At 42.9% G+C, this 27,342-nt stretch overlaps 1 protein-coding gene across 3 annotated transcripts in view; it reads right to left on the bottom strand.

The window, feature by feature from the left end:
• svila (supervillin a) overlaps positions 1-23,277 on the bottom strand; it is a 110,470-nt gene extending 87,193 nt beyond the window's left edge. Inside the window, exons 1-2 of one of the 3 annotated variants that reach the window (XM_078162545.1) lie at positions 23,138-23,277; positions 15,075-15,145 (exon numbers count right to left, since the gene is read on the bottom strand). Coding sequence is in view for 1 of the 3 variants with exons in the window: in XM_078162535.1 (XP_078018661.1) it covers positions 5,465-5,471 (7 nt within the window). In the remaining 2 variants the exon portion in view is untranslated. Of the gene's footprint in view, positions 1-5,464; positions 5,594-15,074; positions 15,146-23,137 lie in introns of those variants that run through there. The other 2 variants (XM_078162547.1, XM_078162535.1) reach the window with 2 other exon arrangements.
• Positions 23,278-27,342: the final 4,065 nt, after the last annotated feature.

Raw genomic sequence — 27,342 nt, 5'->3', positions numbered from 1 at the left:
CAGAAAACAGAATGCTTCCGACCCCAAAATCTCGTATTGCTTCCTACCGATTCATAATGAGATATCTGTTTATACAGATTAATAATCTGTAGTCTCCAAGCCCCAACTGAAATGACATCACTGTGGTTGTTTTCTCACCCAACAGAGACATCCCACAACTGTCATCACAGGCTGTGTAGTACTCCCCATCATGAGTCATTCGTTCATCACATGCTTAAGTTGTAATGTAACTTGCTTTTCAAGTGAAGTATTCCAAATTGAATCCAATGGGAAAACCCCATTTAAGGACCTTGACGTTAAAATTTTGGTTGCTGTCTCTGAAATAGACCTCTGCCGGTCTCATGGGTCGAATCAGCTGCCAGGACAAAAACCCCTTGAAAAATACACAAACTGGCCGCACATAAACAAGCTGTGTACCAATCACAAACACTTTATTGGGTCAGTTCTAACATTTGCTATGCTGGTTTGGTATTCTATTAAACCTACTGGGAAAAACTGAACATGTGCCACAAAGTCACTGGTGTAATTTAAACTTGTAGCATGTCAGAGCCTCACAGAAAGCTCAGGTCATCTTACTGGACTCCCAACACATTGTAAACACCTCCTTTGCTTTCATTGAGACGGAGATTTACCCACCCAGAAGTGGCACCAGCAGGTGTATGAGGTCTTTTAATTCATCAGCTCTTGGTGTTTAAACAAAAAGGTAATTGGGCTTTTTTCTAATCTGACTCATGGGTCAAGATCTACCAACAGGGAGTAGCACCAAAGATCTAGAGCGTCACAACAAAAAAAAGCAATGGCTCAGTCGGATTTGGTTCTCTCACGGTGGAAATTAGACCAAACGAGTTATCACCAAACAGAGTCTATTAGTGCTAAAAAAAAAGTGACACGAAGGTATTTACACAGTCGAACAAACGTCTCATTCATCACACTGATTACACATTTGAGGTTCAAAAGCACAGTGAAGTACAACACCGGACAGATGGAGAGGAAGGAAGGGAATCAAACACACATACACACAAACACACACACACACACAAAGACCCTCAAAGATAAGGACAGGGCTCCGTTTCAGCTGGCCACTAAACAAAGGACACACTGGGCAAAGGAGAGGACACTGGGACACTGCCAGTCAGATGGAAAAGGGGAGAAGGGGACATAAGGGACAAGGCAGTGATTTCTCATTTCATGTTTGTTTATTGTGGACATTAGTCTATTAAACATAAGGGCTACAGAGTTATTAGAAGTGTTATGTACTCACGATCATTACAGACAAACCCTGACTTCCACTTTGGTTCTGAGCTTCACAGCAAAGAGCACCATCTAGTGTTGAAAACAAGGTACAGCCACTATGTTCACCCCGGCCTCAGTGGCTTCTGCCCTGCTTTGTTGGCTTCTTTAGTCCAACCACCACCTCATTCTTCAAGATGTCACACCAACTGATTTGTTTATGGCTGTGTGAATAGGTAAACCCTAAAAATGATTCGTTTCAGCTGGTTGACAAAGCAGGTCCGGGCACGGGGCCAAGCTGTGAGGTCCTTCAGCAGGGCCTTTGTACTTTGAATAAGCTTTGAAAGCGACGGGGTTCAGCCACTCCCGGGGTAATTAGCAGTGGAGAAACATTAGCTCTTCCAAAGCCGGTGGAGAAATGTCGAAGCAAATGTGATTTCAATTTAGCCCCTTGTTAGGCGGAGGGCTGAATGTTGATTGCTAACATGCCCCGACCACACTGAACTGTCAGCACAACACAGAAAAGTGAGGGCATAAGAGCTCGCCTCCTGTTTTTCCATAAACAGTCGCAGATAGACCACAACAATGTCCTGGGATGCAGAAAAACTGGAAATATGTGTACTATTAAACCCTCTCCCATCCTTCACTGCCTCGCTTTGATGAGGGTCAGCCATGCAGACAAACTCACACTCAGCAGCTTTGGTTAAAAGGACTATTTTGTATAACATGCAGAGTCCCAACACCCATGAACGCGGGCATGGATGACTCCTGAGACAGAACAGACCAGACTGCGACCGTTGAGCCCTGAAACCTTCCAGCAGCATGAGACACCATTCACACAGAGCACTGAGCATGAACCGACAGCGCCAATTAAACGGAGACACAATAAAAGTCTGTTAAAGTGTTGTGAAGAAACATAACAGATGGGGAAAGAGAACACCACAAGAACAGAGGGAAAAACAAAGAGAACTATTTGGTTATTGAAAACAAATTCATCTCATTATTACCTCGAAGGCACTCAGAGCGCGCAGACTTCCACCAAGGCCAAATGCCCCATCTCACAGTGTTAACAAATAACAAAGTTAACAAAGTAACTCCTGTATCTGCCTCATGATTCAGATCCACTCCTTCGCCCATGCTACACCTTTTAGTTTAATGAAAATCAAGCCAGTAGCTTTCACGTAATCCTGCTGACAAACAGACAAAAAATTGAAAACATAACATGCTGGAGGTATGTTTTAAATCATGTGACTATACTTTGGAGATTTCTGGATCAATAGCGAATATATGGGGTTTAAAAGTGAAATGATATGCTCAAACTTTAAGATGAAGAACGAATGCCTGTTTTCATTCCCAGGTCGTCAAATCCCGACACTCGTCACACCCCTCGCTGTGTGATCTTGACGCTGAAGGGACCCTTTGGCATCTCTATAATCAGGCTTTCAACTATATCCAATGTAAACCCATCTGTGGAAATATCTGACACTCAAGCAAGTGACGTAGAGAGTGAGACAGTCTGGTCAGTGCTGTATGTAAATTAATCCATCCGTGACATACTCGCATCATTCATTAGGGCTGTCCCGAATACCATTTTTTAACATTCGGACCTTCGGCAGAATTTATAATAAATATTGGAATATTCGTTCACGGCGGGGGGCAAGTAATTGGTAATTGGTTGCTGGCAGACAATCTGTGCTGCAATAAAAAGGTTAATCAGCAGTGCCGTGCACTGTAGAGCCAATGCGCTGCTGGTGCTGCCGGCCTGAATAGACTATAATGTCTATAGCCTTACTGTTGTGTGTAGCCTTATAGACTGAGCTGAGTAGTGATGCACGGGTCGACCCGTAACCCACGGGACACACAAATGGACCTGCGGGTCGGGCAGCAGTGATCGTCTGTTAAATCGGTCTGTAAATGATATTTTGACATTATTGGCTATTACTGTCATGGCATCCGAAGGTACTGATGCGTTGAGCAGGTGACAGTCCGCGGTTATTTTCAAAACACACTTGTGTCACGCACTCCAAAAGAAACTTTCAATGTTAAATGTTGTTTCATGTTAAATTCAAAAGATAATGAAAAAACAGCTACAAGTTAGAGGGAATAGTGATAAAGTGGTAAAACTTGGCATTGATCCACAGCCTCAGACAGATGCGCTCAAGCGTGCTGTGCACAAGCTCCGTTGGTAGGCGATACTATATTTTCACATTTTTAACAATGCAATTTAAAAGTTTTGATTTTTATTGATAACCTACATTTACCAACAACAAAAAGACTACATTTAGCACCAAAAAATATGTTAAAAAAAAAAAAAAGTAAATAAAAAAACAAATATCGAATACCAAATTTTCATAGCGAATACCTACCCATAGAAACGAATATTCGAATATCCGAATATTTGGGTACAGCCCTATCATTCATGTGATGTTTTTACAACATGTTAGGTACTTATTTTAAACCAAAACATGATGTTTTTTTCTAGAGCTGCCCCCTAATAGTCGACCAAATGTTAGTCGACCAGAAAGGTCATTATCTGGCAAGATTTCATGGGTCGTGTAGTCTGCACCATGTCAGAATAACTCAAAACCTATATAACTGGACCATGTGGGAATTTATTATTATTTTATCTCATCTTCATTGGTCGACTACAAACATGACGTATCATGTGAAACATGGAAGTAGCTACATGCCCATTAGCTGACAGCGTCATTAACAGGCGGCTCACTCAGTGTGTGACGTGCACTTGGAGATAAAATATAGGCCTATATTAATGAAGGTTCATTAGTACGGTTTGTATTTCTCTGTAATGTAACGCCCAAAATATATAATTTAATAATTACATTAATATCGTAAACATGCGGGTGACTAGTCTGGGACTGGGGAAATTGTTAGTCAGGGGCAGGCCTAGTTTTTTCTTAACCTAGCCAAGTAGATTTATTGGCTTAACCTAACCACGATTGTTTGACAACTACCAACGTATTTCAAGCTTCACCCAGGACACCACTATACACCACACAGAGACGCTAACGGGTGCCTGTGATAGAGACAGGACAGGGTGCTTTCAGCATTGGTATTTGACGCCCTGGGATGAGAACGCGTCAATCATACCTATACAAAAGCAAACTTCCTGGCACTCAAGTGTGTACGAGCAGCAATGTTAATGTTAGAATAAAAAGTCTTTATTAGTTACATTGCTTATTCGTAGAATACTTTTTTTTTTTTTAAGTTTCTTTCCCTACAAAGGTCTTTATCAGGGTTCGAAGCAGCATAAAAAACACACTTGTCTTTCTACAGCTGTAAATTTGTGAGTGACTTCCAATGATAAAAAACCTCTCTATAAAAGTGAAATAGGCCAGCTTGTTTTGTTAATCACATCTTTAGAGGAGTAGCAACTGGCAACCAAAAACTAAAAACCTTTCACTCCCACTATTACCCCAACAAAGTCAATTCAGCCAAGCTGTGCTCTCCCAGACTGCGGAGTAAGCATCCAGATGTGCCACAGTGGTTTTGATCAAAGCCTCTTCCTCTTCCTAAACACTCTTCAAACTTTTCTTCCTACCTCTGATGCAGGGAACATCAGGCCCACACACAGGACACGAAAAGTTTACCCATGGGCACCTTTTGGTACAGCACCAAACACAAGATTTCCGGGCATCATTCTGCAGCTACAAATAGCCGGCGCAAGAGCAGATAAGAGTTTCACAGAGGGCAGATAAAAAGGTTAGCGGGTGAAAGAAAGAAATAGGGAGTAGGAGCGGTTGCATAAGTTTGATAAAAGCACAGCACCAGAAATCAAGAGTGAAGAGACAGAAAGATAAAACAATAAAATGTAGATTTTTTTAAAGCAGGAGCTCCGTTCATTTTGCCATCATCTTATCTTGACAGCACCCATCAGTGACAGCAGCAGCAGGGTACGGGTGAAGGCGGTAGTAGGTCAGGAGCAATCAGCCTTCTATCCCTATTTCACCGCTACCATCCTACACTGCTACAATGTACGTCTCCTCAATGGAAGCAAAACTGCTCTTACACAAACCAGACCTCCGTCTCTGCCGAAGCGTGCCACCCAGGCTCCCGGCAGATAAATAGGCTTTCAAAGCACATTAATGAGCGGATACATCGACCGCGGAGAGCAATCACACTGCTGAAGTCAGACAAAATGGGAAAAACAGAGGTTGAGATGGAGAGATTAGATGATGGACCAGGGGAGAAAGTGAAGATGAACACAGGACTGTACCTTTCATGGCTCCTCTGTATCCAGTTGTTATTTGCAGAATAGATTATCTCGGTAAAAGTCAGTATCCACAGGGAGAACACTTGAGAAACAGCAGGAAGAGAGAGAGAGATAGCAAGGACATAGCAGAGAAGAAGAGGACAGAGAAAGAGTGAGACTGCCAGAGGGCAGGACTGGAAGGACTACGAGTCACGTGACCACACTGGAAGCGACACCAGCAACCACGGCCCACAAAACCACAGGGTGGGTTTGGCGGTGACACTCGCTTTGGCCCGTTAAGGCAGCAACAGGCGCAGTTAGAGAGGCAGCCTGGCATCTGGGGTTGGGTCACCAGGATCCCAGCCAGCGATTTATCACTGAGAGGGAGACGCACACCTGGAGTGTGTCTAACAGTGCTAACGGACATCATGACAGCGATGAATAGAAATTTGTCCTAATGAGCTACGGCGTAGAATGAGGATGAAGGGGTGGGAGAGGGGGGTGGACGGAGTCACCCAGCAGAGATAGGAGGAGGAGGAATTCCTTTTTATTCCTTCCAGCGACCCTAATGAGTCAAACAGAGAGACAGGACACCAGAAACAGCAACAGCTTCAAGGCAGAGGGAACAACTTTCCCACATGGCTGAAGACCAACGGCCATAACTGACAAACATTATTCCAGTTCCTGCAGGAGATAAGCAAGGGGGCTACATCACTCCCTCTGACAGTTTGAGGGATAGTTTTCCTCCAGGTCACAAGTTAAACTGACTCAACTGGTCCTGTGCTATATATCAGACTTCAAGGCTGACTAAAAGATAATTTATTTCAAAGGCCTGCCAGTAGTGTACAGCTGATATCCAAAGGCCAATGCCGAGATGAAAGGTGAGATATAGCTTGAATCTGACCCACAAAGTTTGAAGCATGGAAAAGCCAGCATGGGACTCTGGAGCTCTCTACCTCTACTCCACTCTTGTCTCTTAACTTCCAGTTACTATTACTGCCTGTAAATGGAAGTCAAATGTTGTGGTCTTGATTGGTTCACACAGTCCACTGTACCAATTCTCAACAAGTATTAGAGGATTTGAGACAGGCAATTATTGTGCAGGAAAACATGCAAACAGAGCAGTTTATCACTCAGTCAAACTAATCCGACCAACGGTCCCAAGCGGAGAGAGGCCCAAGGTAGGCCAATCAGGAAGAGTGTGAGTGAATGTGGCAGGAAATAACACAACAAGTGCCAAAAGACTGATTAGTAAAGTAGAATTTTCGCCTTGCAGTTGTATGCCTCCACAAACGTCCGGACTGTATGTAGCTATGAGAGTTGACAATGCTTCAAATATGAATGTTGCTGCAAAGAAGCTACAGATTCTAAAACATAGATGCTTCACACACAAATGTCTCTCCTTCTGTTCCTGAGTTATGATGTTAAGTAATGACCAGGAAAGTGTGTTTGCAAAACAATTTGATGTCACAGTGAAGCTGACCTTTGACCTTTCAGATAAAAAAAATGTCATCACTTCATCATTTTATCCTATTAGATGTTTGTATGAGTTAACATGATTTCTTGAGTTTGGGCCATAAACATCTTTTGTGAGGTCACAGTGGCCTTTAACCACCAAATTCTAATCAGTGCAGTCTTGAGTCCAAGTGGATGTTTGTGCCAAATTTAAGGAAATTCTCCAAAGCATTCCTGAGATATCGCATTCACGAGAATAAGACGGATATGAGGTCACAGTGACCTTGACCTTTGGCCAGCAAAATCTAATCAGGTCATTCTTCAGTTCAAGTGGACGTTTGTGCCAAATTTAAGGAAATTCCCTCAAAGCGTTCTTGAGATACCGCACTCACCAGAATGAGACAGATGTGAGGTCAAAGTGACCTTGATCTTTGACCATCAAAATCTAAAGTTCATCCTTAAGTCAAAATGGATATTTGTGCCAAATATGAAGAAATTTCCTCATTGCTTTCTTGTAATATATCACATTCACTAGAATGAGACTGATGTGATTAACCCAAATTTGAGGAAATTTCCTCAAAGAGTTCTTGAGATATCGCGTTTGTGAGAATGAGATGGAAGTGATGGCTCCGTGACTTTGACCTTTGCCCAGCAAAATCCATCAATTCCTTCCCTTCATTTGAGCCAAATTTAAAGAAATTCCCTAAAGCTTTCTTGAGATACTGTGTTCATGAGAATGAAATGGATGAGAGGTCACAGTAACTTTGACCTTTGACCATCAAAATCTTATCAGTTCATTCTGAAATCCAAATGGACGTTTGTGCCAAACTTGAAGAAATTCCTTCAAGGTGTTTTTTGTGACATAAGGACTGACGGACAACTCAAAAACATAATGCCTCAGGCCACAGCTTTCGCCGGCGCTGAGGCATAAAAACACCATATATTAAAATACAGCACTGGACTCTTTCAGCCGACGAACACCGTCATGTTTATAGACCATAGGTATATGACCCCAGTCAGGCTTTGACAAGAGTTTGAAATGCTGCTTGTGTATCACTCCTGCACATGGTAAGAGTACGTGGCTGTGGGTGTGTCCACATGTGCCCACACCCACGTCCACACACTCCCATCATCCCAGGCATTCTGTATGAATGCTTGCCTATAAAAGGCAGGCTCTTCGCTCCAGCATGGCATCATCCCAGGGACAATGACGAGCAGCACCAGGTGTAGGTGTGTGTTCATGTGCGTCTGTCAACTCGACATAGTCATCCACTCAGACTTTGGCACTTCATGATGACTCCTCTTTAACTCATCGCCCACCTCTGATCAGTGCTAACTGAACAGACATGAGGGGGGATGAACAGCACCTGGAACCACCTGATGGCCTCCAGCATGGTGACCTCACACACTCAGCTGCAATATGGTCTGTTATTGGAGTTAGACACGGGTGATATTTTTACTGAGTGATTAAATCTCCGTGGAGCGCCAGATGGGTGGGGTTTCCCTTCCCACCACACGCCTAATAGCGTCAGGCTGTCAATCAGATGTAGCTAAGCTAAATGAATTTCAAATATTTGCACTGAAACAACAGGAACAGCCTATTTGCAGCCTCCATTTGATTCAGTCTTGCTGTCACTGTGAGTATCCTGTTTCAGCATGAGTCATGTCCATCTCACTCTGAGAGCACCGAGCTTCATCAGGAGCCAGCTATGAATCTGTACCTCACACACAGGGCGGAGCGTAGAAAAAAAAAAACACTTCAGTGTGAGATTGATGTGTAACTGTCGACAAGGTTATAATAACGTACAGCAGACACACAGCACACATATGATCCTAATTTACAGAGGGAACAATGTGGGTGGATTTGGTGATGTATAGCGTCTTCAGGGGCAAAGGGGGCAGGAGTAAATTACAGCCTGGGTAAACAGCAGGAACCTGTAGGAAGCTTGTTAGCAGATGATACTCACTCAAATGTACATGAGAGTTTGGCTTTAAAGGACAATTCTACATCTTATTTTTGTAGCTTATGGTAACATCCTACTCCCCTATTCAAGGCAATGAGCATGTCATTTTTATTCTAAATCAGCTCAGAGTTTGAAGGGTACTGTTCAGACAATTTAGAGCACAAATCAAACTAAAACTGCAAATATAGTGGGGACGAAAATAGGATTGTCAGTTGAACACCCTTGCTGTGATCTGGGGACATGGCAACATTGCTATAAAGTAGTCCATAGGCAAGAAACCATCAGTCACATTATAAATAAGCCAACTGTTTGACCAGATTATCTAACCCAAGCGGTCATTTGACGAGCTTTAATATCTGTTACACGAAACATCTTTTCTGACGTTCTTCTTTTCATTATGGGGCCCCAAAAAATGTCTCAGATAACACTCATGTCAAGGTGACAAAACTTCAGTTTAAAGGTCACAGATCAAACTTTTCGGAAATACTGATTTATTGTTGGGTACTGAACTTGGTACTCTTCAAGTTGGATTTATACCTCTATGTCAAATTGACTTAGGCCGTAGCCTGACGTGAACCTCCCCAGAAGTGTTACTACACGTCGTTGCGACACAGACCTCCTGTTTATTTTTGCAAGCTGAAACCATTTCCCTCAGTGGAAACAAAGCTTTTATTTACTTTAAAAATAGATTGTGAGGAAAATAAAGCCTCAACACAATGGCATTTTAAGTCTTGTGTGTGATTTATCCTGGCTTCATATGAGCAGAGGAAATCTCTGCTAGCTGCTAAGCTAATTTATACAATGTAAATTGCCATAGGTTTGTGCTAATAACGTTAGCATGTAGCATTTGTTTGGAAAATGTGTTCAGTATAAGACAGTTGTTTTGTCAGTGAGCCTTGCGAGTTTGCCTATGCTTGCATAGAGACATGGAAGGGCAGAGAGGTGTGCTCCTTCCGCCTTGGGCTTTCTGCATAGACCTAGGAAAGGCAGAGAGGCCCCAGAACAGAGCCTCAATGCCACAAAATATTGCAAATAGAAATAAAGATTTCTTTGAATAAAGTGTTCCTGCATGAAATACATTTTTGTTATTAGCCTACAGAAAGAGTAAAGTACCAAAAAAACGGTACCATTGGGAACCAGTACTGAAATCGAGGTACCGTGTGTTTTAAATAACTCTGGCTAGATATTTGCTCAGATTAAAGATGGATGAGGCTGGAAAGTCACTAGACACTAAAGGTGATTTCTAGGGCTGTAGTCTCCTGGTCGACTAGTCGATTATTTGGTCGATATGCTCTCGTCCGACCACATTCTCATTGGTCGAATAATCGCCGTGTTAAGGAGAAAAGTGCTACATCAACAGCTTTCCAGCATTAATCCATTATTTTCTGCGGCGGGGGGACAGGCTAAGTTACCTGTGAAAATGGGGGTGTTTTCAAAAGGCCCCCGTTGTTGACAGAAAGTTGAACTCGCCCACCCTACGCTCAGCGTCGCGGTGACGCAGACCTCCTGTGAGTTTCTGTATACTGAAACCATTTCCCTCAGTGGAAACAAAGCTTGTATTTACTTGTACTTCACAGATAAGAAACAATAAATTGTGAAGACAGTAAAGCCTCCACTAAAATAGCATTTTAAGTCGTGTGTGTAATCTATCCTTCAGGGATTTATACTTCGGGATTTATCCTGGCTTCATATGAGCAGAGGAAATCTCCAGTCGTCACTAGGCTAATTTATACAATGTAAAATGCCATAGGCTGGTGCTAATAACGTTAGCATGTTGTATTTGTTTGGAAAACGTGTTTAGTATAAGACAGTTGTTTTGTCGGTGAACCTTGTGTGTTGTAATAGAGCCGAATTTTGTAATGTTACTTTTGTTAAATGTTGCTGCTGCCATAAGGCCGTCTGCATAGGCACATGGAAGGGCAGAGAGGTGTGCTCCTTCCACCTTAGGCTGTCTGCGTCACCCAAGAAAAGCAGAGAGGCCCCAGAACAGAGCCATACTGCCAAATATAATGCTGCAAAGCTGCCTACAGAAAGAGTAAAGTAACGAATAAAGGTACCGTTGGGAACCAGTACTGAAATCGAGGTGCAGTGTGTTTTAAATAACTCTGGGTAGACGTCTGCTCAGATTAAAGATGGGTGAGGCTGGAACATCACTGGACACTAAAGGTGTGATTTGTCCCACTGAAACAGGTGTAACAAAACTAACAACAGAGTGAAGGAGATGTCAAACAGTCTTAATACAAACACACACACACGCACACACACACACAATCCTGATAAGAGCTCTGATCAGCCAAAATAAATAAATTCACCTGTGCGGGTTTATCATGGCTGTCCAGGCCCCTGAGGAATGTCAATATTGTTTTGATTATAAATTCTAAAAATCAAATAGAGGTGGCCTTGACCCAGAATCTTGTTGGTGTGAGAATATCAGAGTTAGTGATGTAGGAATAAACATGTTGGTGAGCAGATCAAAGTCCATCAGGGTCTCCGCAAAAGCACGCAAAGCACTCAACCACTCACTGGCACAATTAGGCCACTCGAGCCTCTGTGTGTGTGTGTGTGTGTGTGTGTGTGTGTGTGTGTGTGTGTGTGTGTGTTTACTTGGCAACACGCTGCCTATTGTGTCAACACAACAGCTGCTGAGGTCTAATCTTTCTAGCATCTAGAAAGACATACAACGCACACTGCGGAAAGTTTGTCCATCGGTGCCAGTGAGGGTGTCGGATTATTAGAATTAAAAGGCCGTGTTGTCAGTGCGACCTGCTCACATCACCACGTCTGTTCTGGGACAACAGATACACAGATGCTCAATCCATGCAAACCATACCTGAAACAACCTAATCCACAATGCTAGCAGCAGGATGAGATAACGCGCTATAAATTTTAACAGGCTAATGTGATTTACATCAGCCAGGTATCCATGTGGACAAGAAAGAATGTCAGCTGTGTGCCGAGCTCTCCTCAGCTCAGAGAGAAGAAACTGACGGAGTAGTCCAGCTAGTGTCCAGCAATATCGGACCTTTCGCAAGCAGTGAGAGAAATATGGAGGTCTTCTGGCAGGAGACTGTAAACTCAGCTCCCCTCAGGCGAGGACCAAGAAACAACTGACATGGGCCTAATGGGGAAATACCGATCTACAGCTAAAATGCTGAGAGGCCCGTCTATCATTAAAGAAATACCTTAGCATTTTAGGAATATGCTTACTCGCTTTCTTGCTGAGAGCTAGATGGAAACATCAATACCTAGCATTGTGTTACTAAACAGGCTCAAGCTTTTGGTGAACACTGGACTCAACATATCCGTTTGAATGTGAACGTGAGTGTGGTTGGCGACAGTTAATGTGCTGGCGTGCTGGCATGACAAGCGCAACTTGCAACTCAGTGAGTGTTATGAACAAATCAGTACAGATTCCAATGCAGAAAATCCCATGCAAATCAGGCCGCCAGATCTGAGATAAAAAACTCAGAACATCAGCCACATCATCAATTTTGAAACGACACATCAAGTTAAAGCATCCGACCATTGCTGGAAAACATCTGCAAGTGAATGATGTTCAAAAGGGTGAGAGCATGATCCAACGGCCACAAAGTTTCTCCACCCAAGTCAAACAAACATTTTGTAAAGGACCGGTCCTCAACAACAAGAACACACACTTGAACTAGACTACATTAAAGGAGATGTGGAGCCTTTGAGCAAAGTCAAAAAGCCATCAGATTAGTTCCTGGTTTGCAGCTGCCTGGCATGAGCCTTCAAGAAGAACTACAGTAGTTCACTTTTTGAGCAGGTGAACTTGGCTCAAAATTCTAAATTGTTACCTGTGAGAGTGAATACGTTCATTTTAATCTGTGTGAAACTGAGCATAGCAGGACTCGATGTCAAGCTCAGCTCACATCCCAGCTACATCAGCTGATCTCAAATAGCCCAGTCAACTGATGGAGCAGCTGATTGATGGAAGGGAGTCAGCTGATAGATCACATGATTCCTTTCTATGCAACCAATTGCTGAATCTCTTTCAGGGCGCCCTATTTAAACTGCTCTGGCCTGCCTACTGTTGCTGCTTCCTCTGCAAGACACTTTGCAACCTGCCTCCACCCCAGCTCCTCCTTTTCATGCTGTGTCTGACTTATCAATGTCATTTCTGTTTGTCAGTGATGCTGCTCTGTTCTGTTCCCGGGGGGTCTTTGCTGCTCTCCCTGCCTTAGGCTTTCTATGTAGGCACATGGAAGGGCAGGGAGGTTTGCTCTCTCTGCCTTAGGCTTACTGTGTAGGCCTTGGAAAGGCAGAGGGGCCCCAGAACAGAGCCATATCGCAAAAGTGGTCCTGACTGAACTGAACTTTGATGTAGCTCTTGTGAAGTGTGAACATGCACAACACTGTCAATACCACACCCTTTCCAAGTCTAAGTTTAAAGATGGATGTGGTCCAAGCAAGGGGGCTGGAAGTAGAGGGTAGAGGGGTAGGAAAGGTGCCATGGCCCCTCCGACTTTACACCCCTGACTAACATTTGCTTTAAGTCACAGATCACTGAATCACAGCTGGAGTAATCCCATTATCAGATGGTCTCTAGTTAATATGTTTTACTGATGATACTTTGGTACCTTTACTTCAAGATAATTTTAAGAGTAGAACTTTTATTTGTAATGGAGTACTTCTTTCACTACTGTAGTCAGTGGCGTGAGGTAGTTACGATGGACCCTGGTGCACGCTATTGTGCACGTGTCATCTCGTCACAAGATCAGAGAGTTGACATTGGAAAACATCAACATACGTATTACCCTGCATTCATCATCACAATATTTGTGTATAACAAAAAATACCAAAGAAATTAAGAAATTATTTATCATTATTAACAGTTTGTTTGTATTTACAGAATACCTGATTTAGAGAATAAGCATATAATTTTGTTGTAGATGCTCCTGACTATTTTACGAAAAATAAATGCATACATAAACATGACAGAGATGATTTGCCTTTTCAAGGGCACATCTAGCAAATGGCACTGTTTATAATTCAGTGAGAGTTCTTCTTTGAACACAGGCACATTTTCAAGGTGACAATCACTCATAAGGGCCCATTCTCCTCCCAACACATTGTTAGAGGGCCCACTCCTTCTATGGGCCCCCACCTCACACAACCACACTGCCTGCACTGTCTATATTTACGCCCCTGACTGTGGTTAATGCACATATGTAAGAGTGGTTTTGAACTTTTCGCCTAAGTCTTAGGATTCCAAAAATGTCAAGCTGCCCCATGAAAGAAAACATTAAATGGTATTTTGAGCATCTTACTTTTATAATTTGACCCACAGAGTGTTAAAATAAACTAATGCATTATACAGCCATATTGAAGCCCATCAGAACAGCAACAACAGTTTGAGCAGATGGTTTTGTTTTTAAATTTACAGCCTGACACATTCAAGGAAACCTGTGAGTTGCTAATAACTGCTGTAAACAAATAAAATACAGAAAAAAATACCTCTGTAAGACAACTGCAGGAATAAAAATGTACATTAAATATTCTGTATTATTTTTTTGTGTGAGCAGAAATGCATGAAACTGCTGTACTGATTTCTGGACAGGGCATTTCTGGCAATTTTACAAAACACTGAATGTGTAATCTGTGTGGATAAAGCTATTTTAAAAAGGACTTTATGGTCTGGGGTTCTTTCATTATATCATAAAAATATACAACCCCCACTAAAGATACTAAAAGTAGAATGTAGCCATAACATTAAGTAAACATTTGCAAAAGCTTTACGACCACAACCACACTAAGAAGTCCAAAACTACTAAAAAATAGCAACCGGTGTAAAATCAAAAACTATAATATCTCTATAAACACAAAAGACACACAGCAAACAAGAAGCCGTTACCATGGCGAGGAGTGTAAAGTTTGGCATTGTCTACACCGTAAGGGTCTGTTGTTGATTCACCTCATCATAGCAACACATGATGTCATTGACAAATGGTTACAACTGACTGGAGCAGCAAACAGAGAGGGGCCTCGTAAAGGTCAGCTCACGTCTGTCCGACCCAGGACAGGAAAAAGCTGATACGCCCCCTTCCTGCTGTGATCGAGCGGCCATGCTGCTCAGTAATGTACAGCATGTCCTTTTGGCTGCAGGTGATGTGTCTTTGTGTCCCATGACAGAAACTCTGAGAGAGGAATGTGTTTTTATGGGAGGAACAAATGGACTCAGCTGATGTACTTACAAGATGACCGCTGAGACAGAAGAGTTCAACTTTCCCTCTCCAGTGTCCGAGCCCCTGAACGCCACCTGGTCCTGGAAACAAATGATTGGCTTAGTCACCACAGTGCGCTGGGACGATATCAAAGCTGTGATAGAGTTTCCTTTTCCCCTTAAATGGTGCAATAACTCAAAGAGATGAGAACACAGTACAGAGAAATACTGATTCAAACCAGTCCAACAATACTATAAAAACTCCTGACTGCATGTAGACAAGTGACAAGGTGCTGAACAGAAACTTACATATTCATTAACACATCTGCAAATATACAGTATAATCCAGTAAATTAATATTTTCAAGCCGTAAAATAACTCCAGGATGCTGACCAGGGGATGTTTTATATAAAGGATACAAAGATGAAGATCCTGAGCCTGTCTAGTTTTGTATTTATGGCGTTATTGAGGAGTTATTAACAAAATGGCATCTAAAACTACGAGGTCAATCTGTAATCTCATATTTCACTTTAAAGACAAATGGACAGATTCGGAAAAAAAAGAGAGGTGCACGAGGTAAAAGAAATTAGAGGGTGAAAAGAATTCACAAATAAAATGCCCATCAATTTGTGGACAACAGTGCAGCATTGTCTCTGTGACATATGGCCCTCATACACATCATGACACATGCCACAGGTCTGTGAACCCCGTGGCCTCGTAGCCCCGTGGCTATAATGTAGTGACTACAATGTATCTCAGGCAGACAGAGCTTAGAAATAATGGGTGGGCGATATGAAAATATATTTATATATTAATGCCATAGCAGTTATTTTTTAAATTTTTCTTAAAGTTCTAGCTGTTGCGGTTTTATTGGATTTTAGTATGATTTTGGCACCGTGATTTTTGTGCATTTATTTTTATTATCCATTGACAGTCTCAAAAAGACTGGTGCACAATTTGAAGAATGAAGGATCTTTTTTTAAATAAATAAAAATGTGATAAAGGAATACTTTAGCCCACAGTGATGATATGATTTGTGTACAGATTACTCAATCCGTGTTACGCTGAATTCACGAAGAAAGCTTTGTTTCTCTGCATGTCTCCACGGTGAACGAAGAATCCAAAAATGGAGAAAAATCTTGATGATGAACTGAAGTCGTTTGGGTCTGGATGTAACAACAGCCAAACTATTCATAAGTTTTAAGTATAACCCAAGTCCCATTTAGGGATGCCTCGATCCAATATGTGGATCGAATATTGGCCCCGATATCATCAAAGTTGATGGATTGGGTATCGGAAAATGCAACCTATACCTGAGTCAATCTTTTCCCTTAAAATCTATTGCGACGCGAGCTACGTCATACGTCATGGAGCGAAGGAGAGAATCTGCTATGTGGAGGTATTTCACACTATTTCAACTGCTGTTGCACAATTGTTTATTTTTGTTAAAAATAAATAGTTCATCATTGCATTAATCTGTTTCATCTTGTTTCATTTTATCTCAGGAAAGAACTGTGTAGTCATCAATGCCTGATGCCTCTAGTCTTTTCTGTTCTACATGTAAAGGTACATAGCTTTTTAGGTCAACCATGGTATCAGATCGGTATCGGCTGATACTCAAAGCCACAGCATCAGGATCGGTATCGAAACTGAAAAAGCTGGACTGGTGCATTTATCCAGTCATATGCTCAGTGCTTCCCAAACACATCTTCTCTAATACATATCATAAAACACTGTCACATAAACCATCGCAGGGAAAGACAAGTAGCACACCTGCACTGTTAAGCCATTTGTGTTTTAAACAATCGCGCTTAGCAAAGACTAGGGATGCACCATAATATCTGTGTTTTTTGGGCACTTTGAGCACCACTAGCCGTGTACCATCTAGTTCCATTGTACTGGAGGGAAGACAGACATCTGTACGGCCAATATCTCCAACACTCTGCAAAGCACACTAATAACCAGTACGACAGGTAGAGGAAAAATGTGTTTTGTATTTCAGGGTGAACTGTCCCTTTAAAGTTGGCAACAAGTAAGAATTTTCCCTCTCACATTGCAATATCATTACATAACTATCAGAATCAGTTTGTGTCTATTAATAGCAGCAGCGAGTCACCGATAACTTCACCAAATGTTGATTTAGGGTATCTGGTTTTCTAAACACAGCCTCACGCCTGAACGCCCGATCCCTCATCGTCCAATCCCTTCATACATTCACTTACTCACCATATGATTCTGAATCTGGGTGCAGTTCCTCCTGACTGCCAATAGAGGCTGATAAAATGTGTTCAGTCACTTAAAACTGCTTTTTGCCTTTATTAGGAGGTTTAAAGACGTCAAAGCGACAGGGGTGAGAGATGAAATGGAAGGAAGCCTTATTCAAGTCCACACTGACACACCTTAGAGCACTGAGATGCTTTTAAAGCAGCACTTTGAGGGGTTCCTATGTGTAAGGAAGGGCACTCGAGGGTAACGCAAAAGCTTGTTTTCACAAGCTGGTGAACTGGAACACAATATGGGTCCAGATCCACAAGGCCACACAGCCAGTAAAAAGCATGTTGTTCCAGGCTAACAGGCTTCATCCCTCATGGTGTACCTGCAGCTGCAGATCTCAGAGGTGCCACGCTGCAAACATCTGACATTTAGGAGATTTCTTTTTTGTTTCTTTCAAACAATGCCGTGTTTAACTCCGATTATCAGCTCTACCCACAAAGTTTTTTATGAATATTTATGAGTTTTCCTGAGATTGATTTGCTGGCGGTGAACACAAGAGGCGGGGTTGTTTTGAGGATTATAGACCTATAAATCATCCCTGCTTTGCATGCTTCCCCTTTGATGTCATAGCAACCGAGCCCACCCAAACCATACTCCAAACACACGTCAGCTCATCAGCAAACACTGATAGTCAGAAACGACATGCAAAACACACACATGCACAAACTGTGTTACAGGTGGAAGCTGGTTTCATCACAGCAGAGCCAGAGACTCACTGAGCATCTGCTTCCAATAGCCTCCACCCTCCTCCTCCTCCTCCTCTGAGGGGGTCTGTGGGAGGCGGCGGACCCATTGGACCCATCTGAAGCCTGAGCCCCAGCTCTCCGGACCAGGGGCCCCCAAAACAATGATGTAACACCCAACAGGCTTATGTAACTAACCTCTGCTGGCAGTTTCTCCCTCTCAGACACAGAAGGTGGAGACCCTGGGAACACTAACAAGAAATAAATACACTGGACTGTGAATCAGAGTGTGCACACATGCACCAGCATACAGTGACACAGTGGATGGATCATATTTGAGCGCTGCTACAAGCACATATTTTTCATGATTTGACTAACTGATATACTGTAACCTCCCCATACACCGTCTAATAACAGCCATCTTATAGATTCATGGCATGTCACACTGTGTGAGATGGATATAACAACATCCTGGTGATGTATGATATAAGCATAGTGCAGATATATTAGTAACAGCCTTCTGTTGGGTATTGAGTCATAAATCGCGGTAAAGAAATGCCAAAAATGTGTTTAAGGTGGTTTGGAAAAGGTGACGTCTTACATAGTTCGTTCACCAGAGAGTTCTTAAACAATCTAATTTATGGGATCTTTACCAGAAATATTTATGTTGTGTGTTTATGTAAAAAAAATTACACCAGCTAATACTGTAGAATCAGATGTTAGCAATCTAAAATATCAGCAGGAGTCTAAAACATCCAGCACCGCTCATATTGCGGCCTGCGAGCCAATGGTGGCCCTCAGAAATATTTAAAGCGGCCCCTGAACGTGACATGAAATGCATTATATTCATTCATTTGTGGTCTGTCAGGTCTGGGATGACGACTTGTAGAAAGCTAAGAAAGAAGAAGATATACTTTATTAATCCCCAAGGGGTAATTCAATTTCTTCACTCTGTCATATACACACAGGCCTGAAACACACACACATACAAACAGGACCTACACATGCATTAAATGGAGAGATATCAGAGTGAGGGGGCTGCCCATGGATTGGCGCCTCAGGCAGTTGGGGGTACAGTGCCTTGCTCAAGGCCACCTCTCCAGCTACTAGTCAACGCTCCATGTTTGTTTTGGATGGGGACTTCAACCTGCGACCCTCCATTTCCCAACCCAAGCCCCTATAGACTGAGCTACTGCCGCCCCAACTGGTTGCACAGCTAATAGTGGCACCTCCTGAGTGATGCGGGAATTGTGTTCTGTTATCATTGCTTGTGCTGTTAGGTAAAGTTTTTGGTGGACAGCTTGCAACTGCACTTTTCCTGTGTGGCCCTCAATCATATGCTGGCTTCCTGAAATGGCACTCAGTCATCCAAACATTGAGCACCTTGGCTATAGACTGTACAATATGAATCTGAGGCTTCTTCCTGCACATTTTCATGTTTTGAAAATGCAGCTGTTGCAGTTTGCGCGCTTATTTACACTGGATATATTCAGCAGCAACAACAGGTTAAAAAGACAAAGCTAGTTAGAAGCTAAAGCCGAACTATAGGCTACAGATCACAGTGTAAAAGTGAACCACCACATCACTGCTGATCGCCACACAAGACAATGAATATAAAGGGAAACTTTGCTGATATTGAACCAGCTGTGTGGCATCGCAGTGTGTGCACATGAACAGTGTTTGGCTTCGGATCTCTAGGGGAAGTCAAACAACGTTCATCTGCGTACACTGTGATGCCACACAGCTGGTTGAATCTCAGCAAAGTTTCCCTGCTTCCCTTCACTGGTTCCTGTACAGCAGGGTCGGTCTTTGTTTCACTGTTATAATCATTAAAAAGCAAAAGCAGCCTGTGTATACATTCAGTAGGCTATATCTTCAGGAGCTAGCTAGCTAACCCTACACTTTTCAGGGTTTGATTTTGGTTTTGGAACAGGGAAGAAACGTATATCTTTTTCCAACCTCTCCAGGTAATGAGTATCATTAATACACTGAAAATGAAGGAAATCTGAAACGATGGAGCACAGCTGTACTGTTGTTGGACCCTGGTCTGAGTCGGCCTGAAGCTACATTATGATTGGCCAGTCTGCGTCTGTGGGCGGGACTTAGTGAAGGGTCAGTTGCACTCTTCCTGTGTGGCCCTTAATCCTATGGTGGTTTAAGCGAGACACAACTGTAGGACACAACAAAGAAATTTTAAAATAGCAGAGGGTAGAATGTAGCGTGAGATGGATCTGCGGTTTGGCGCAGCATCTGCAGTGATGCAGCGCTGTGCCAGACAGTCATGGTGAAGCGAGAGCTGCTCCTCTTTTGGGAACCACTGCAGAGTCTGTAATAATTTTTCTTTCAGCCATGCTTGTTGTTGCAGTGGGTAAAAGTATGACGTCATTATATCAACAAGTCGAAATTTGCAGGTATCACGATATGAATTTTTCATATGATATTAAAAATTATACCAGTGTTATTGTGAACAAGATGATATGGCACACCTGTTCTCGTCATATACTCAGTGGTTCCCAAACAAAAAGCACTTTCCAACAGGGAACTGAACTGAAAATGACACTTATCTGTGCTCCATTGACAAAAACTGTAACTTTACCTCGTTAGACGCAGGAGCTGCTGGTCTACCACTGCCTCGATCGGTAGTTTGTGTTACTGTGTGACTCTGAACATCAGTGTAACACCGGCGAGTAACTGAGACACAAATGGTCACGTAGGAGGCAAAGTATTCCTTTAAATGTGACCTTCCCTTCAACAAATGAACAGCAGCACAGACGGACACGAACATCTTGGCTCCAGGAAAGTGGATGTTCCAGTCCTGAGCAGCTGACCTGCCTTTTTAATTTAGTACCACCACCACCACCAGTGCACACATCTGCACACACACTGGTCTAGCCATAGGGTCCAGACTTCTCCTAAATCATCAGTCCAAGGTCCACACAGTTTAATATATTCAGCATCAGACTTGTGTTTGGCCGTGTCGCTGAGCTAGGTTGCTGTCTCTGTCGAGTACCTGCCCTTTAGTCACTCTCTACAGCAGGAAACAGCACTTCAAAGTAGAATCTCTGTGCTGGGAATTCACTGTACTTAAAAATAAAGCGTGTTTTGCACAAACTTGACACATTTGTAAGTCACCTGCGGTCCATTCAGAGTGGACCCGAGACCCACCAGTTGGGAACCACTGCTCTACAATAAGCCTTAAGTGAAGACAAGCTTTGTGGGCTCACAGTTTGCTGGAGTGGAGATAATGTGTAGAAACAGCTCAGAGCCATCGCTACACAGATAATCCCCCCAGACAATTACAAAGTCCTACAACAGCAGACAGGTTAGAGGCCTAATCACTGGTTTGATCCCGCTCCACTGGGATCCTCCATTATTATTACAATATCCAACAAGACACAGACATAGATCGCCGTCAGCACATTACCGGATGCTGCTGTCAAAAGACAATGAATTGGGTTTTTTCCCTAAAAGGAAAGTTTTACAGAGTTGCTCCTTGTTTTGCAGGCTCTGGCGACGTGGGCCGAAAGGTCAGGCTGATAAGTCGACCTTCAAGTTGGAGCAGGACATGTGCGTGTTTCCCTTAAGTTAAAAGTCACAGTTTTGAGCCACAACTCTGAGCGAACAGACCAACATGATCAATCTGAAGTCAATCCACTCTCCAGCTATTAGAAAGATCAAGTGCAAGGTACTCAAGTGTTGTCACAATCCGTCTGTGTTCACTGACCTCACACCTTGAAGGTCCAGTGGAGAGGAAGGGCTGCTAATTAGCTTCCCCGTGCTCTTCCAAGTGTGCAGCAAAAACACAAAAGTGGCCTTCCTTATTACCCAGGTTATTTATTTTGGCAGATTGTAAGCAAGGGACTACCTGCCAAATATGAGGGAAAGGAAAAACACTTACGGTGCACTGTTTACGCATGTGGGTGTGTGTTTGTTTAAAGTGTGTGTGATATAATATGATAAAATGTGCAATTACTCAGCTTCAGGTGTTGGTGTGATACACTGACGTAGCCTACTGTGCAAACTTGCAGTGCGATGATGTGTTTGCCATCCACTGCTGCAAATCATTGGATTATGCGATTTTCTTTACGTATAAATAAGGTTACACTCATGAACTCTTACATAGTGGCAGGTTTGAATTTACATCGCCAAACCTAATTTGAAAAAACCCAATTTTTAATTGCTTTGCTCATTATCATCATCAGTAGATTGTGAGCAGGAAATTAAAGACTTTAAAAGACTTGCTAACTTTCTGCGATGAATTCGGCTCTGAGATAATCCTCTTAATGAAACTTCACTTGAAAATATTTTCAATTTTAGCATTTACTTAGCCGACGATGACAGCCCAACCCTGAGGTCCCTCAACGCTGAGGCTGACTTGCGTGCCAGTTTTAAAAGTCTGAATTCCACTTCAATAAATGGTTCATAGTTTGTTGGATGCATGCCGAATTGAAGACAACATTGTATTGAACCATGAAAGACGTTAAGTCGTGTTTGCATTGCTGTGTATCTTCGCCGACAAGCACGGCAACTTTAAATTACATGATTTCTCAACGCAGTTTCGCGCTGCGTTCTCTCCCAGTCTGTGAGCGCAGGCACGGACACAGACCAGTGTCCTCTCCTGTCTGCTGCAGTATTGAATGTCATGTACAGTGTAACATAATATATATCTGGCGCCGTGGCCTCCGTTCAGAGATAATAAAATAGTATATTGTGGCGCTGAGCCCGGGTCTCTTGTTTCACAAGTTGTCTAAACGCAAACTCATCGCTCCACCTTTTACTTTCCTGGGTGAGGAGATGCGAGCCAGTGTGGGTGGTGTCACCTAATGTGAATAGTCTCCACCTGTCGGGAGGATGGGCTCACCTGGATGCACACTTTGACTGTTATAATGTGAGAGACATTAAAGTATTTCTTATCATTTTGAGAATTCCACACCAGATGAAACGTCCGTGAAAGCACCAGCTGACCGCTGCAACATGTAGAGCTGCAGCTCATCGCGTTGCTACAAACTTCTCTCCTCTTTCTCTGCCGTTACACCAAACTCCACTAAGTTGACATTTTGTTACAGACCCTCCTCACGTTAGGAAACAACATGGAGCTGAATTTCTCATGCACAAACATTCAGGCACATGAACTCACCGCCGCTGTCCTGCAGGAAACAACTTGAGTGTGGAGGCTGTTAAAGCTCCGCCAAACACAGGCTCTTGTAATATCCCGCGGACACACACACGCACGTACACTCGACTGTCATTCACACAGATCCGCCTGCTCTAAACTTCTTCTTCCGTCAAGACAACTGGAATAACACACAGGAGGAAGCGACTGGAGATTTCAAAATAAAAGCCTGGTGAATTAGGACTCAGTTCAGATTTCCTTTTGTCCTGACAACTTGTGTTTAAAGACAGTAAAGGTCTGTTTTATAGTGGATTTTGTACAGTGTAGGCAATAATGCTGACTCATATGCAATAGCCTAATGTAGGCCAGTCATACTCAATTTATGGCCCAATTTGGCCCTTGTTAGGATGCTCAGTGGCCCCTCAACCATTTTCTAATTCACAATGAAAATCTACAGATTCACACAATGACTTTTTAATTTAAATAAAGTGACAGAGTGTATAAAAAGCACCAAAATAGAGCTTGTTCATACAAAAACAGTGCCAGGGGAGCAGTGGCATATGGTGGTTAGGGCGGGCCCCAGTGCAAGATTTTGCATCTAAACCAAGTAACCAACTATGACTTTACACAAAGACGGTGGATAAACCAAGACGGTCCACTGCGAGTCAGTTTCCTGTATCAGTGTCACGTGGGGTTCGCGACCACCACGCCCCTTTGGGAGACTTATGCTGCGTTCTGTTGGTAGTCGGAACCGGGATTGATGCGGTTTCCGGTCCGGAAAGGTACAAAAGAACACCCATTCTACCCGGAGGTCTTGTCATCAAACTCGGGCAAGGTCCAGGTAGACCGAGTCGGTAGAATTGACGTCACGACGAAGATGGCTGCGCGCATTGCGAATGGTAAACAAAGTTATTTGTCCTCTATTTGTCCTCATATATGCTGTTCAATTAGTCATTTGTGTTGTGAAAATCATACAAGTACTTTGCAATGGCATTTCTATTTCCACTGTTGATTGTGCTGGGAAAAAAGTCTGTGCAAGCCCGTCGTAGCCTAAAGTTGTTTGAACCAGCAAAGTCTCCATTGCTCAGCAACCATGCAGACAAAAACAAACTTATGGCGCGCCGCCATGTTTTCCGGACTGTTGCAATGAAACGCTTTCAGATCAGACGTGTCATACGGTCATATAAATCCCACAAGGAATGACCGGCCTGGATTGCCAAACGAATGCGGCATAACAGCAGGTCCTGAGTCCATTGACTTCACTGGGAGAAATGAACGTGATTACAGATTATGGCCGATTCTTTCGCCCCATAGTCACGGAAGCAAATATTGGACCCATTTATCACAAGCCACATATCTTCAGAACATTCCGACACCAAAATGGCAAATTTCAGATGGACAAATTTACTTTGTTCAAGATCTGTCTCTGTCTCAACAACACACTCTCGCGAGCTCTGGCAACAGGTATCTCCTCGCTGGTGCTGAAATCAGTGCAGTTTCACCAAAGATACTGGATTAAAAAAATATTTTTTCCAGCGGATATCTTAGTTACAACATGAATGAGCTAGCAAAGCAGTTTTGTGTTGCTATGTGTGGTATTTATTCAGTTTTGGGAAATCACGATGTCTAGAAAGCATCAGCTAACAGCAGCAGCAAAGCTAACATCAGGACGTCGTCTGTTAAAAGCCTCCCGTTGTCAGATACGACATGAAGCTACTCCAGTTAGCTCAGTCATGTTGTAACTAAGACATCCGCTGGAAAAAATACTTTTTTCACGGACCGTTTATATATTTATTTAGCTTACGGCCAGTAAGGGTACACACAGGTTGACAGAAGCGAGGTTGGGGTACGGGGACAACGCCTACTTAGGAGACCAGAAATGTATACCATTTCATACGATGGGAGTATATTGTAGGTGGGCCATCTTGTAGTAATCCAGTATCTTTGCTTTACAGTAGACAACATTAACAAACATATTACCCAGCAAGCATCAGTGCAAATCTGTATATGACAAAAATACCAAATAAAATTAGAAGGTATCCATTCAATTAAATATTTTATTTGCTGTTTTTTAGTTTATGTAAACATAAAATTTTGATGTAGAATAGATTGCACTGACTCTTTCACAAAAAAAGAAACCATGATGGAGACGGGTTTGCATTTACGACCACATCTACAGCAGTCGGCCCCACTTTTTTAATTAACATGAGTGCTCTCTAAACATGGGTGAACTTCTGAGGTAGCAATCTGAATGAGTTACAAGAGGGTCTGCTCTCTCCATTGCCCCCTTGTCCCATGGGCCCCTGTGCACTGTCTATATTTACGGCCCTGCAAGGGAGGATCCCTCAGACCTCAGACAGCGGTTCGGGCTAAGTCCTGAATGTCCTCACATCCTAAAAATGCCCCTGCGTACACCTAAGCTGTGTGGCAAAGTATCCCTGATGTCAGTGCTACTTGCCCTTCTCATATCAATGTATTCTAATTATTTTTCCTGTAATCTGGATACTAGCAGAGTATCCCATTTCATCTTATCTTGTTAACTGACTAATTGATCAGTGTTGGCAGATATACTGGCAGAGTAAAATATCTATACTTATGTTCTCATTAGTTTATAATCACCTGAAGTAAAGAATCGTTGTGTTTTTGTCGCCTTAAAATGAGTCGTATATATCTGCACACGGAGCAGGTCCTCTTCCACAGATTCCGCCATGTTGTTCTACAGTAGTCCAGAATGACCAAACCTAACACTGGCTCTAGATAGTTCCATTCATAGCTCTCTTACATGCCTGGCACATGGGAGAATTTTCAGTTGGTCGCAATCTGCAGCCTCACTGCTGATGCAATTAAATCATAAGACCTTTAATTGTAGTCTTTCAGTTAACTGAATTTACTGAACCAGAACACAGAGCGGCACCCAAGCTTACTACAGTGTCGGATCAGCTACAGGAATGTGTTTACATCCTTCTTATTCACTGATTCCATCTCTGTGTGCAATGATAGCATCGGTATTTTCCATTGAGAGGCTTTTATTTTGAAGGCAAGATTCCATTAGCATTGATCTTAATATTCTGGTTGAACTCTGCAGTCTGGCTTGACTCAGCTCTTTCCTCATACAAAGGAACTGAATCCTTTCTGTTCAGCTACATTCTGTTCACCTGTGGTCAGACAGACCTGAGCCAGCAGCACGTCTCTGCTGAACCTTTACATTTGTCTTTGGTCTACTGTCTCTGCTACAGGTGTGTGTTTTGTCTTCATCTGTGTAATAAATGTCCTCTCCGATACACAAACACATTTAAAGTGTTTTTTCCTGCAGTGACTCATGGGGTCAGTGTCAGTGCCATGGACAATCAATTCTCAGTCTGCTCTAATGGCAGAGTTAACAGTCCACATATCCTGTCCATTAAAAACAAGCCCAGATAAATATTCAATTAACCACAGTTGGAGCTGCTCCTATCTCTGCCACTCCAGCACTTAATAGGCTTGTAAAATGCAAAACGCTGGAGGTGAATAGATCGCCCTCTCATGCTGTCTGCTGGAAGAGAGGACGCGTTATTTGGTGGTTTAGGGCTCATCAGATGTGAGCCGCTGAGGTGGAAAGGTAACCATGTGACTTTGTTTGACTGACTTGTCACCTCTGCTCTTTGTTCACTTTGCCTCTTTTGAATAGTCTCCACAGCGGCGAGGTTCGAAGCATGTTGCCAAGGGAAACAGGCCAATAGCAAACAAATGATCCCCAGCCGCAGTCAGAATAGCTGATGAGCCCGTAGTGAACATGAAACTCACCAGCAGCCATATGGAAAACACAAAGGAGGAGTTAATTGGTTCGGACCTGTAGGTTGATGACAAAGCCCACACGTCTTCAGTGGGATGATATTCTTAAGTTATGCAGCATTGTGGTTGCAAATGTATTCCCTATCTTGGTATCTCAATCATGTGTTAACCATGAAAGATAAAGGACTCTTTGTTTACAGGAGAGGAATCTCATACACAATGCTTTTGTTGCTGCTGAGCTGCTATCAAATACCTTTCACGATGCTGAGCAGGATGACAGTTATGGTGCTGAGCAGTGCGTTCCAGAAATGCCTGTAACTGAGATATGAAAGTTGTAAATCAGACACAGAGGGCAGACAGACAGAATACAGACTGCCAAGTGACCTTCTGCTGTTACTGATGATTTCTTACTTCTGTCTGAGCGTAAACCAACACCTCTGTCAGTGAGCTGCATGAGT

This window comes from Epinephelus lanceolatus, chromosome 20, assembly GCF_041903045.1.
Source record: "Epinephelus lanceolatus isolate andai-2023 chromosome 20, ASM4190304v1, whole genome shotgun sequence".
Lineage (NCBI taxonomy): Eukaryota > Metazoa > Chordata > Actinopteri > Perciformes > Serranidae > Epinephelus > Epinephelus lanceolatus.
Note: the sequence above shows the minus strand (reverse complement) of the source record. Positions and strands in the feature narration are given on the sequence as shown.